Raw genomic sequence first — 13,535 nt, 5'->3', positions numbered from 1 at the left:
TTTTTTTTTCCTCCTCCTTTTCCTCCTTTCCCAAACCCTCCTCTTTGTAAATCAAAATGCAGCAAATGCTTACCATCTGAAAGCAAGAAGTACACTCATTTACTGCCATACTGCAGCCCACATTTTACTTCTGCAGGATATTTTTAATTTCAGTGGAAGCTGAAATATTTTAGGAGCTCACTAAACAGTGTTTAGGTTCTGCTGTCTCAGTAGGGACATACAGACTAGACAAATGAATTTGAAAATTGCCTTACGGCTCATTGTCTGTGAAAGTATCAGTCAAATGTACCTACTCACCACATAGTTGGAGTCTGGTTTAGCTTTGCATGTCCACACCCAGCTACTTTGCTCTCCTATGGTTCCGAGACGCACACCATCCTTCGTGAAGAGTGAAACTTGTTTATCGGAACCTCCCAGTAAAATATACTCTCCCTTCGTAAAATAGCTGACACAGCAAGGGTCAAAATTGAGCATTCTGTCCTTCCCAATCTACAAGGGAAAATAAAAATACATTAATAAAAAATATTAACAAAAGGATCATTTCATATTTTCCCAAGGCAACAATAACAGGTGAAAATAAACGCAAGGATCTTTTTCTTAGTGGCAACTACTGTCACCAGGACCTTTCTCCTCATCTCTCCAGCCACACACAACTTTTCAATACCTTAGAAACACTGTCTATCTTAATATTCCAAAAGGCAGTTCTAAATTACATCCAAAAGTCACAGAAGCTGTAAAGGCATTAATACAAGAATTTTAAGACAGTAGCTGAGTTGCCACAGGAGACACAAGAGCTAGAGAAAAATCTGGTTTGGGTGGGGTGAGGTGGTGGGGAATGACAGATTCATTACAGGCCTGGAGAACAGAAAACATTTAATGTAGCTAATAAAGCCTTGATATACAAGCACTTTGTATACAGTACACAAAGCAGAATCAGAAATACCATACCACGTTCCAAAAACATACCTGTTTGCCACTAAGTTGATAAAAGGAAAGCTTTTGACCCCAGTCGGCTACAGCTAAAGTATCATTGCGTTCATCTCTAACAACAACAAAAAAAGTTAATGGCAATTTTTATAGTAACTTATTTGTAAATTTCTTAGAGCAACAGAACCAAGTCATAGGATAGCAGAATATATTTCAAATTACTCAAAACAAACAAACAAAAAACTAACAAAAACCTACAACCACCAAATGGAAGTACAGCAGAGAAATCTTGCCATTTAAAACTGAGGAAGACGGCTTAGAGACAAAAGAAAAATCACGTCTCCTTTACAGGAATAACTGAAAAGCTTCATTCTGCTATGTAAGTAGCAGGTACAGTGAAACTAGTGGTCCTTTAAACAAATGAAGCATCTGGGCCCAGATTCTGATCTTAGCTACAGTAGTATAAAGTCACCGTAACGTCAAAAACAATACAGCTAAGCAAAACTGAACTACAGCTATGAGAACGCAAGGCAGAAAAGGAAATTTTTCCTGCCAGACCAGCAGCATACTGAGGAAAGGGCTCAGTATCAGATTTGTTAACTTTGGTACTCTGACACGATCTGTCCAACTTGGAACAAAACGTTAGAGTCACCTTCTCTACAGTCTTGCTTAGGAAGAAGGGAGACGGAAATCCGAGCATTCTGCTGCAAATAATGCTTCTAACCATAAGCTGAAAAAAAACCTACTGAAAAGCTAACTGTTCAGTAAGCCCCTTGCCTTTGCTCAGCGAGCAAGGTATGCACTTGTGAGAAAAAACAACATGCTATCACGTGCTTAAGAAGTATCTCACAATGAACACATACTGGCAGAATAAATCAGTACTATACCAGCAACTCTTAATCCAGGATTTCCTAACTTCTGAATACCCGGTTTTGCAACCTGCATAAATACTCTTTGCCTTTGCTGCTTTTTGTAAATCGCTCTTCCGGGTAATACAGATACACATCTGTCTGTATGTATGCATGTTCCTTTGTAATTTCACTCACAAGTTGAAATCCATAGGGGTCTCTTCTTCCTTGTGGTCTTCTACCTTTGTCTCACTACACTGCCTACTGCCAGGGCTGGACTTCAATTCTGGTATCTCCTCTACATGGCTGTTATCTGACTCCTCTTGTTGATCTGCTCTACTCCAAAATTTCTCCCACCTACTGCAATAGCAATTGTTTATTCACATATGTGTCACAATATTGCCTCTGAATTGAAGTGCAAACAGGTTCCCCCCTCCCTCCCCCAATCCAAACAGAAACCCAACAACAACGACAAATGTTTATGATACCTAAGCGGAATTTGTTCCCAGTTTTTCCATGTAATTAAACACTGGGAAAGACAAACCCCAATACATAATCACTAAAAAAATATAAAAAGTAACATATTTGCCATTAATCTGTTCCAGCACGGTTAAAAGTCAAGCCTTTCTGCTATCAATCTACCTGCTATCAAGAATTAGCTAGTCAGCATGAAAAACCAGGAAGAGTGAAATTATTTACCTGGATGGATTCCAACAAATTGACCATATTGGAGATGAAACACCCCCTGTACGCTCTATTTTAACTTTCTCTTCACCATTTTTATTCCGTATGCTGACAATGCCATTGAACATCCCCAAAGCAAGGTACTGGCCATCATTTGTCCAGCTGATAAAACATACACATACAGAAGAGCAAACTACTAAAAACAAGCGTCAGGAAGGTAAAATGGTACAGCATACTCAAATAGGGACAATAGACTGACATATATTTCTAAAAGGGAGCTCTGGGATATAGCCAGTAATCCTTATAATTTGTTTATGCACCTACATCCACATTTATGGCACCAGCATGCAGTTCACAGCAAGAACATTTTATTACACACACACATAAAGCAGAAAAAAAATAAAGATATCATCTGCTTGCAATACTTCTATCGTGCTAATTAGCACATACATTTTTGAGAATGAGATCGTTGACAGTAGACCAGACTTTTAAAAGCTACATTTAGAACACTGAAACTGCATGGTGCTGGGTTAGAGGAGACCTGCTTCTATTCTTGTCTCTACTGTATTAAGCTGGATGACTTTACACAAATTAATGTAGCCTTGCCTCAGGTTCCCCACGAAAGTAGTATCACCTTCTGCAAATACCAACAACACGGAAGATGAACAGCTCTACAAAAAAAGTGTAATTATCTTTCCTCCAACTTCCCTGTGCCGTTACTGCACAAGTTGGCTAAACAGATGGAGAGAGAAATTGAGACACCAGCTCAAAACCAGAGCACCTCCCCGGTACTTTCTGAAGAAGTTGGTTTTAACAGTACCAGATAAACCTCCCAGACCCTTTACTATTTAAAGTGAAACGAACAAACAAAAAAAGCAGCTGAGAAGACGACACAAGAAAGAACAAATCATCTTTGATGAGTATCAGTCTTATTTCTACTGGAGCATTCTAAATACTATTAAAATATTTTAATAATGAAAATGGCAGAGCAGCATAAAATACGCAATGCTACTACTCAGCAAGTTAGGAGAGCCCCTCTCATATTAGGTATCTTGTCTTGACAGACATTGAACTACTTTGCTTGAAATTTTCCTTTAAGCTTGCATATTATTTGAACCATTTGTACTGAAACTGACTTAAATGACACAGGTAATTATTAAAACTTACCTACAGCAAGTAATCTTACTGCTAGCTTTATGTTTAGAGACTGACTTCTGTTCAGGAGACCACAAACCTTGATTAAAACAAACAAAAATCCAAAGTAAATTATATGTAAGCTTTTACCAGTCTTCAGATTAGAAACTAATATTGTCAGAAAACCCAGTTTGGACTTCAAAGGCATCAAAGTCTCAATCACTGTTAGAAGGACATTTAAATACACATTATATAATCAGTAAAGGGGGGAAATATCTAATAAAGGAAGGGTCTCTCTGGAAAAATCACGGTAACGAAGTACATTTTATTCTAGGACATGTCACTACATAGTCCTTTCCAACTGATTTTAAGTGATATAATTAAGAATCCAATGTTACTTAACTTTAGCTAACGTATCTCTTCTGGATAGAAAGAGCCGTACATATCTGTGGTTAGCTTAGCTATACAACTTTTATGGAATTCAGTGACTTAATGGAAAAGTGAGGAGAAGACATACCAAAATCACTGGAAGAGCAGGATGCCAACTGATGAGTAAGAGGATTGTATGAAACGCACTGTATAGAGTCATTATGCCTAGAATGAAGTTACAATCGCATTTCAATAAATCACTCTTAAATGCCTTCTTCTGACTTTCAGCGAGACAGCAGAAAGGCTCACCAGATGGCAGAAATAACTTGATCAGCTTGTATTACATCAAATTAATCTGCAATTACTGTAAACTAAATCAATAATAAAACCTGAAAAAATTGTCTCTAAATGGCAGGATTCACTGCGTTTCATCGAGACCACCTAAAAATGTATGTAGGTGGTGGTTTGTGAGATGTGATTAAAGGTTACATCCAAACTCTATGCTTGGGTATGCTCCTAACTAGTGCAGTAGCTCGTGTACAATAACTAGTAATAATTGTACACACACATTCAGAAACAGAATTTGAAGATGTAGCTTAAAAGAGATGACATATTAAACAAAGCAAGAGAAATATGGAAGTACACTGAGAGAAAAAGTACCAAACCTTACCTTTAGTTTGGTCTTTGACCTAGTTATATATTAAGTTGGTTTATTATACAGATCAGTTATGTTCCGTTTCATTTCATCTCAACCTATGAAGTTTCCCTAGTTCTTTGCCAGCTCTCTAAATTCAGAGATTAATCTAAGCCTTCCCACCCTCTGTAATGCCTTTAATTGCTTTCCTGCCTCATTCAGGTACTCTGACTATTCTTTTCCTCTTCCCTCTCCCATTAGCCACTGGCATTTTCTCTGACCTTAGTTAACCTTCTTCCAACTCTCCCATCACTTACTCTTTGACAGCAGAGGGCATAATCAAAGTCTGTATTTGAGGCGCACAGAACTGAAAGGCGTCACTTACGTGTATTTCAGAATTCCTTCTAACTTTGAAGTCCAAATTATCACGCTTTTATCAGCTGAGCCAGACGCAAAACGTTTGCCTAGGAATTAAATATAATTTAAATCGCATACACAAGAATCCTTTGCACTCCAAGTATTCAACCAAAGAGAGAGCAAGATGTTCTTGAACGGGACAAGGCTCAAGTAATAACTGGCCTAACATTGTAAGTGTCTTGACGCGGCTGCACCTCTCTATGTGGAATTCCGGTGGCTTTATTTTGATACTCCTTCGGAGACTGCCTCGTCAAAGCCCAGTAATGCAAGCAAGGAGATGGTCTTTCCATCGCTGCCAGTCACAGGTTGAAGATTTGTTACCAGTTTCAAGAGAAACGTGATATATTTTCAAAGGTACTGGCTCTAACTTAAATATTAGTATTTGAGAGTAAGTCCTTCGAACCCACACACAGTACTTCCTCACAGAATGAGCACCAGAAGCAATGAACGAACTAGAAGCGTAAGATGATCTGTACCGAGCATGCTACCATACGGAGGATCAGCAGATTGGGAAGCTTTGGGAGAGGAACTACTGGAACAAAAATTCAAGGCAAGTGGACTACTAGAAAGAGGAAACTCTAGGGCAAGCCTTCTCCTGACATTACCTCACGACGTGTAATGGGAGGGGAGGTGGGGACTACAGCTCCTGGATTAACGGGTAGCCTTACAGGCAAAAATACAGTAGTTCCTTCTGCACATCGCATTTGTGAGGCATTTCGAACTCCCGATGAAAAAACAAACAAACAAAATGAAACACCACACGCACAGGTGTTCAAAACGCTGTTACTAGAACAACCCTGAATTCTTTATCAATTTGCAGTAAGAAATGGGAGTTATTACGCACTTTACAAAACAAACTAATGATATCCCAAAAAAGGGGTATTTACCATCTTTAGCATAAGCCACACAGTATACCGTGTCCTTATGACCCTTCAAAGGTTGAATTAAGGTTCCATCAGAAGTATCATATACCTGTATAAACAACAGAAAGAAGAAAAAAAGTAATCTTCCAAATGAGGACTATGGCACAAAATTACCTAAGGCCAACAAAACTGTATCTGTTTGGTTTTTTTGCATGCAATACAATTCGCACAAAACAAGGCATTTTGAAGTGGAAAAGCAGCTTTCCTTATCATAACGCTTCTCCTCCAACATTTGGAAAGAAAGAAGACTAAGCATTAGAAAAACACACGCACAAATGAAATTTCCAAGCAAGTTGTTTGGCCTGTTCACCTTGCTTCATCCCTTTCCTTCCTCACATTAGATATTTAAACACAGAAAGCTACTGGAGAGGACCATCACTAAATGCACCATTCTGTGAGTACTGGAGATTAAGAAGCCTGCGTTCCTTCAGCTCCAACTATCTCTCTGTAGCTGTGCAATCCATCCAGCCATCCGGGCAGTTCTCACACCCATCCCGTCGGGAAGCTTTGGAGGAGGCCGTGAGCAGCTCTTGCTGACGGGCGAGCAGCAGGCATGCTGACCCAGGGAGCTTGATGGGAGCCCTACTTGAAGCCGCTCTCAAAGCACGGACATAAATTTGCGTTTCACAGAGATTTTCATGGCGCTTGTGAGAGCAGAGCACTGCACGCCATGCCACCGTGCGGACTGGATGAAGGTCAGCGGATCGCCAACCGCTCCGTGAAGCGCGAGAGTACAAGATGACACGAGCAACGCAAGTCCATTACTTTTGGAAACTGAGCTTAAAGCTGGGTAAGAAACGTTAAAAAGCCTCAGAACACTTTACAGCGAGCCTGCGCTAATACATATGCAGATAGCAGGCTGCACTACCAGAGATAAGAGGATTTGGGGTGGGTTAAATTCCTAAGTTAACGTGAAAGAAATCACACTCGTACAGCTGTAACTGCAAGAGACGAGGACAGGAGCCGCTTCCCTACCAGGAGCCTGTTTCCAGCAGCAATTATCAGCTGAGTCCCGTCGGGCTTGAACGCCAGGTCATAAATGCTACGGGAAAGACAAACACACAACAGGATTAAGCGGCTCCCCGTGCCGGCAGGCGGGCAGCGAACAGAGCACCCGAACTGCGGCCTTCGGCTTCCCGTCACGAGAACCGGGAGAGACCCCCGCAGCGGGCCGGCGCCGGCGGCTCGGCTCGGCGCTGCCCGGGCCGGGGCCGTGACCGCGGGGCCGCTCACCAGTGCTCGGCCTGGTCGCGCCAGGTCAGCGCGGCCCGCATGGCCGGGCCGGGCCGGGTCGGGCAAGGCCGGGCCGGGCAGGGCCGGGCCGTGCTAGGCTGGGTCGGGCAGGGCCGGGCCGGGCCGGGCAGGGCCGGGCCGTGCTAGGCTGGGTCGGGCAGGGCCGGGCCGCCGCCGCCCGCGGCCCTGGCAACGCGCGTGCGCACCGAGGCCCGGCGGCAGGGGGCGCCCGGCGGCAGGGGGCGGCCGCCGGCCGGGCCGCAGCGCGCACGCGCGCCGAGGGCGGGACCGCGGCGGGTGCGCGCCGGTGGGGCCGCGTGACCGCGGGGCCGGAGGCGCCCTGGCCGCCGCGCGCGGGCGGGGCCTCCGTGGCGACGGGCGGCGCCTCCATGGCGACGGGCGGCGGCGTGACGTCAGGGCGCGCGGCGGGCGGGCCGGCCGGCAGCGGCGCGGGGGCGGCGGGGGGCGGCCGGCGGCGGGGGCCGCGCCCGCGGGAGGCCGCCCCGGGGGCCCCGCGGCGGGGCCGGGCGGAGGCGGGCGGAAGGGAGCCGGCGCCGGCCAGCCCCAGCGAGGGGCGCGGGGGGCGGCACGCGGCCGGACCCGGGAGGGCCGCGAGGAGGCGGGGAGCCGGGCCCGGGGCGCTCGGGGCCCGACTCGCGGGAGGCGGCCGGGCGCGGGGCCGGGCCCTGGCGAAGCGCCCCCTGCGAAGCCTGAGGAGGAACCCGGCGCGCTGGGAACGGGGCAGGCAGCGGGTCCCGGGAAGGCGGACGGCGGGGGCCTTGCGCCTGGCACCGAGGGAGACGCCGGCGGCCCGCGGCCCTGCGACGGGGGAAGCCTCTCAGCAGCGCCGCGAGGTGCGGACGCGTCTCTGAGCAGAACGTTGCTCTCACGCCCCGCCGGGGGTGCCCCGAACCGTACGGAAGCGTTCGGTGTCACGTCGAGCCGCTTCGACGTCTGCGTCTGTCTCGTTTCTCTTCCGTTGCCCAACGGCACGTAGCTGAACGGAGACTACAAACCGCCGGTCTCCTCAGCTGCACGGCGCGGTAGCCGTACCGTCCCCGCGCTATCTCTGTAGCGTCGTTGCCCCGTCGGTCGGTTTGCTTCGTGAAGCAGGCCAGCTACACCTGGGTTGGCGCGGCGGGGCGTGGACAACATTTAGTTCTTGGCTGTAGTTTGAGCCTGGCTTTCCAGGCCGCAGCAGAGCGGTGCTTTCGTCAGAAGGCTTTTCTTACAGCCGCAACACGGGAGTGCCGCGGGGAGTCGGAGGCACGTTGACCTTATGTACGCCTGCGTGAAATCCTCGCGTCGCCATCGCAACCGAAAGGAAATGTTTTATGAGACACGATAGCAAAATAGGTGCTCTCCTTTTTCCATTGTAATGCTAAAGTATTACTTCTTTACAGAAGAGTCTGTCCCACGAACACAGGTGGAGAGGAGGAAAACAAGTCCGTACTTCTCAAGTAAATATAGCAAAGAAGGTACAGTGTTCTGTAGGGAAACTGATCCTGTTGGGGGGGCGGGAGTAGGCTGGCTCAGGACGCAGCGATGTTTCAGGCCGGCCACGTGCAGTGCCAGCCCGGCTCCGCCTCCTGCCCTGGCGCTGCTCTCGCCCCGTTCTAGGCCCCGGGGGCCCGTACTCGCGGCCGGACGTCCCCCTGGCACCCGGCGGCTGCGGGGTGTCGGCGTGGGCGGGCTCGGGGGAGGTTCTCGTCCCGCTGGGGTGCTCTGCCCGTCACGGGGGAGCCCTGCGGCCGCCGCTCTGCGCTCGCACAGGAGCGCGAGGAGAGCCGTGGAGGGGTGGCCCTGGAGCGCCCCTTCTGAGGGAACGTACGTGGCATGGAACACGGGGACGCGTACAGGCAGCCCTGACCCTGTGCCGGCGCTGCAGCGCGCAGTGCGCGTTCCCTCGCAGTTTTGCAAAAGAGAGCGCGTGAGTCACCCGTGCTGCACCCGCACGTAGCGCCCCGCTGTGGTCAATCTGCTTCACAAGTTCGTTTTAAAAATTATTTCCTTTCAGTAGGTAATTCCATCCTTTACTGCCCAACACATTTTCTTCTGTTGCCTTTGTGCGCAGCTCCAAGCCCGCCTAGAAGGAAGGCCTTCAGGAAATGGACTCCTCCACGTTCTCCTTTTAACTTGGTCCAAGAAACACTTTTCCACGATCCGTGGAAACTGCTCATTGCAACCATATTTCTCAATAAGACGTCAGGTAAACGGAGTAATGCAGTTTTGTGTTGTGTAGATGGGGTGGTGTTATCATAGGATCGGGACAGCTGCCGGTTTTTTGTGGCATTAACCCAAGAATAAATACCTATGAGCTTGCGTTGATGTAAAAAGCCAGCTTTAATATGCGTCTCCTGCCTCGGCAAAAGCTCACTTCAGGAAGCGTACCTTGATAATCAAAGGAGATGACGATTTCTTTGGCTAGGTAAAATGGCGATTCCTGTGCTCTGGGAGTTCCTTGAGAAGTACCCTTCTCCCGAAATAGCCAGGACCGCGGACTGGAAGGAATGTCAGAGCTGTTGAAACCTCTCGGCCTCTATGCGCTCAGGGCGAAGACTATAATCAAATTTTCAGGTAGATATTCCTGGACGAGTCTGTGGAATGCTCTAAATCATACTAGCAAGAAAACTAGCATTATTTTCAAACAGTGCTTTGTGATGTTTTTCCTTGGCAAGTGTGGGTGGTGGTTTAGCTCAGGCAGCGTTGGGGTATGTTGGTTGTATGTATGCAAAACTGTGATCGTACGGTCTTAACCGAGTATCTCGTACTGTTAACTTAGCCATGTGTTTTATTTAAAATATTGCAAAGTGGACGGGGGGTAATATCCCATTTCGTTTAGACTCGCTCTCTGGGATCTGTTTGTCTGCACGCGGTGAGGTCTGTGACTGTGTGTTCTAGATGAGTACCTGACCAAGCAGTGGAAGTACCCCATTGAGCTGCACGGAATTGGAAAATACGGAAACGACTCCTACAGGATCTTCTGCGTCAACGAATGGAAAGAGGTGCGTGGTGCTGCTGTTCTGCCGGGGCTTGAGCTGAGATGTGCTGCAGGTGGCGGGAGCCTGTCGCCTTGTTTGTGGGAGTTCTGCGCATGTACTGGCTTGGATTGAAAAATCAGAGAGCAATTTTTCTTCAGTTAGTTGAATTCACTAAGTACACCCTTTACAAGTCTGAGCCTTCAAGTCAAGGCTGATGTCACCTTGATTTTTCTCTGTAATTCTCCATTTTTACTGTTTTCTTACTTCCGTACGGTGGGGGTGAGGCGCCGCAGCGCAGGGTCGGGTTCTTGCGCCTAGCGCCAGCAGGATCCTGCCACGCCTCTGAGGCGTCCTCGCTGGGCTTTGCCGTGCGGGATCCTGTCGGTGCTGGTCTCCGTGGGGGGCGGGGGCGGGGGCAGGACCGTCTCGCTCTGTCACGGTGCCTTCCTGCAGCTCCTGCAGGCCGTGTTTCACGGCCCGCCGGGCGCTGTCTGCCAGCAGCCCCGCCGGGGGGCGGCTGCCGTGCCGGGGGGGCCGTGAGGCGCCGCAGGAGCCGGGTCAGGACGTGCGCTCGTGCCGCAGGTGCAGCCGGAGGACCACAAGCTGACCACGTACCACGCCTGGCTCCGGGAGAACCGCGAGCAGCTCGGCGTGGGCTGACCGGCGGCGGGGCCCCCGCGGCCGGGTCCTGGTTGTGGAGCGGCGCCCGGCGGCCCCCGCACCAAGGAAGGAAGTGCTCAGCAGCTGTTCGGTCTCAATAAACGCCCCTGTGTCAGCGCCCGCCGTGTGTCAGCGCCCCCGCTCGTGCCGCCGGGAGAGGCGCGGGGCGGAGCCGGGGCCCCGCGGCCGCCCTCCCTCCGCGGCTCCCCTGAGCCGGAAGCGGAGCCGCGCGCTGCGTCGCTTCCGGCGGGGCGGTGCCTGCGCGCGGCGGGGGGGGGCGGGGCGCCTCGGGGGCGGGCTCCAGCCGCGGCCGCGCGCCTGCGCCGCTAGGGGCGCTCCCGAGCCGGGGGCCCGGCGGAAGCCGCCCGCCGCCCGGAAGGGCCCGGCGGAAGCGTGGCGCGCGGCGGAAGCGGCTCCCGGCAGGTCCTGGCAGCCTCGTAACCCGCGGGCGGGCGGGGCGGGGCGCGGGGCGGCACCGAGCCCCTCTCGTCGGGCGTCTCCGCCGGAGGGACCCGCGCGGCGGCACCGCCGGCGGCGGCGCTGAGCTTCGCGCGGCCCCGCGAGGGCCCGGTGCCCGCCCCGCGCGCGCGCGTCGCGGCGCCGCCCTGCCAGGACCGCCCCCCGCCCCATAAGGCCCCGCGGCGGCGCCGCTCCCTCTCTCGGCGGGCCCGGCCGCGGACGGCGGCAGCGCGCGGACGGTGAGGGCCCGGCCGCCGCCATCCGCCGCCATCCGCCCCGCCGGGCCTCCCGCAGCCGGCCGGCCGCTTCCACCGGGCGGCCCCCGCCCCGCCCCGCCACCCGCCCTGCGCGGGGCCGGGAGCGGGGCCGGGAGCTCCCCGGCGGGCTCGGCACCGGGCGGCGCGGCGGGGCCGGGGCTCGGGGGGCCGGGGGCGGCGGGCGGGGCCGGCGGGGGGAGGCCGGGCGGGGACGCGACGGCTGAGGGGGGCGGGAGCGGCGCGACCTCCCCGGATCGCACCTGGGGAGCTCCCCGTGCTCCTCCAGCTTCGGAAGCGGGAGGCAGAGCGACGGCAGGGCCGCGCCCATTCCCTCGCGGGCCTTGCGGTGCCTGGCGGGCGGAAGAGAGCCTGCGACAGCCGCGGCGGGCGGGCGGGCGGGCGGCGCCTCCGCGCTGAGCCCGTGCTCAGCCCGCCGCGTCTGTCCCAGGCACCATGCCGGCCCTCAGGCCTCTCGTGAAACCCAAAATCGTCAAGAAGAGGACCAAGAAGTTCATCCGCCACCAGTCGGACCGCTATGTCAAGATTAAGGTAAGAGCTCGCTGGAATTTCGTTTGTTGAGTGACTTCGGGGAAACCAGCCGGGGTTGCCTTGAGGGCTGGTGATGAATTAGGGCCGGGCGCTGGCGCTGCGGGTCCTGCTGTAGGATCAGCCTCTTTGGAGGTCAGTTTTGGCTAAAGCCGGTGTTCCCATGCGGGCGCTTTCGGACTGATTTAGCTTCATAACTGAGCATCGATTCTTTCTCCTCTTTCCTCAGCGCAACTGGCGGAAACCGAGAGGTATCGATAACAGAGTTCGCAGGAGGTTCAAGGGCCAGATTCTGATGCCCAACATTGGTTATGGGAGCAACAAGAAGACGAAGCACATGCTGCCCACGGGATTCAGAAAATTCCTGGTCCACAACGTCAAGGAGCTGGAAGTGCTCATGATGAGCAACAAGTAAGTCCGCGGCTGTCAGGTTTGTTCCCTGCCCCGAGCTGCGGCTGTGCGCTGCCACCCCGTAACGGTGCTGGGGGCAGAGGGGAGCACGGTCAGGGACAGACGTACGGGGGAGACCTGGGAGGTTGCAGCTCTCAGAACACAAGGGCTGCCTCGGTTTCCTTAGTGCTGCTGTGCCACCGGTGGGAGGCGTACAGAAAGCTGCTCGGGGCTGGCACGTTCACACCTCCGGGGAAAACACCGCGTTAAAATGGTGCTGACAGCATTGGTTTGGTAAAATAGCGATCAGCTGTGGCTTTGCGTCTGTTAAGACACAAACCTAAATCTACTGCAGCCATCTACTCGTAGCGCTTCTCCAAAACAAAGTAACGAGTAGTCATTAAAAGATCTCGGTGACTCTTCGTTTGCGAGAAGGAAAACGAGGGCTGAGCTGTTCTGGCGGTGAGCACGTGCCTTCAGGTCTGGACAGCTGGGCACCGGGCTGCGGGCTGTGATTTCTGTCTTGGCCGGGAAAGCTTCTGTGCTCTGCTGCTCCTGAGCGCCGCCAGCAGGCTGGCTGCAGCCCCCTGCGCGCCCTGCTGTCGGGGCGCTGCGCTGAGGCGCGCCGCGCCGTCTGTTTCCCGCAGGTCGTACTGCGCAGAGATTGCTCACAACGTGTCTTCTAAGAACCGCAAGGTCATCGTGGAGAGAGCAGCTCAGCTTGCCATCAAGATCACTAACCCGAACGCCAGGCTGCGCAGCGAGGAGAACGAATAAACGGCCTCCTACATCTGGGATGTATTTAATAAAGCGTGAACACAAACTCTGGTGAATGTTTTCAATGACGGAAGGGGAGGCTTTGGTTTGCCGGCCTCTCGGGGCTTGGCCGGCAGGGCTGCGGCCCTGCTTGCACCCACAGTTGGTGCCCGCCTGACAGTAGGGTGGCAGCAGCGCACTCTGTGCGGCTCTTGCTTTGATTAAGGCCCTTGCTTCCTTTTGGGTACTCGCGCTTCAGGTGGACTGGGGCCAGAGCCCCTTTCTGAGCATGCCTAAGGGGAAGGAACTGAACTCCT

General features: G+C 52.5%; 3 protein-coding genes across 9 annotated transcripts in view; 2 read left to right on the top strand and 1 right to left on the bottom strand.

Annotated features, from left to right (window-relative positions):
- Positions 1-7,342, bottom strand: part of IFT122 (intraflagellar transport 122) — a 32,623-nt gene extending 25,281 nt beyond the window's left edge. For 2 of the 6 annotated variants that reach the window (XR_005822843.1, XM_040568310.1), the window contains exons 1-10: positions 7,170-7,289; positions 6,870-6,978; positions 5,901-5,985; positions 4,982-5,060; positions 4,111-4,187; positions 3,627-3,693; positions 2,475-2,621; positions 1,974-2,135; positions 967-1,042; positions 298-489 (exon numbers count right to left, since the gene is read on the bottom strand). Coding sequence is in view for 4 of the 6 variants with exons in the window: in XM_040568310.1 (XP_040424244.1) it covers positions 298-489; positions 967-1,042; positions 1,974-2,135; positions 2,475-2,621; positions 3,627-3,693; positions 4,111-4,187; positions 4,982-5,060; positions 5,901-5,985; positions 6,870-6,978; positions 7,170-7,210 (1,035 nt within the window). In the remaining 2 variants the exon portion in view is untranslated. Of the gene's footprint in view, positions 1-297; positions 490-966; positions 1,043-1,973; positions 2,136-2,474; positions 2,622-3,626; positions 3,694-4,110; positions 4,188-4,981; positions 5,061-5,900; positions 5,986-6,869; positions 6,979-7,169 lie in introns of all 6 variants that reach the window. The other 4 variants (XM_040568312.1, XR_005822844.1, XM_040568314.1 and 1 more) reach the window with 4 other exon arrangements.
- Positions 7,343-7,558: 216 nt separating this feature from the next.
- Positions 7,559-10,930, top strand: MBD4 (methyl-CpG binding domain 4, DNA glycosylase). The gene is given in 8 exon segments (XM_040569137.1): positions 7,559-7,669; positions 7,777-8,023; positions 8,573-8,647; positions 9,244-9,378; positions 9,598-9,678; positions 9,681-9,746; positions 10,071-10,174; positions 10,733-10,930. Coding segments are annotated over 8 exon segments (897 nt in total). The 3' UTR covers positions 10,811-10,930.
- Positions 10,931-11,194: 264 nt separating this feature from the next.
- Positions 11,195-13,285, top strand: RPL32 (ribosomal protein L32). 2 transcript variants are annotated; one of them, XM_040568330.1, is made up of 4 exons: positions 11,195-11,233; positions 11,975-12,075; positions 12,302-12,483; positions 13,110-13,285. In XM_040568330.1, the coding sequence occupies exons 2-4, from the start codon at positions 11,980-11,982 to the stop codon at positions 13,237-13,239; spliced, it is 408 nt and encodes a 135-aa protein (XP_040424264.1). In that variant the 5' UTR covers positions 11,195-11,233; positions 11,975-11,979; the 3' UTR covers positions 13,240-13,285. The 2 variants fall into 2 exon arrangements, with proteins under 2 accessions (XP_040424264.1, XP_040424263.1); XM_040568329.1 differs by lacking the exon at positions 11,195-11,233 and adding an exon at positions 11,364-11,508.
- The last annotated feature ends 250 nt before the right edge of the window (positions 13,286-13,535 follow it).

This window comes from Cygnus olor, chromosome 10, assembly GCF_009769625.2.
Source record: "Cygnus olor isolate bCygOlo1 chromosome 10, bCygOlo1.pri.v2, whole genome shotgun sequence".
NCBI classification, from domain to species: Eukaryota; Metazoa; Chordata; class Aves; order Anseriformes; family Anatidae; genus Cygnus; species Cygnus olor.
This window is presented reverse-complemented; position numbering and strand designations above follow the sequence as displayed.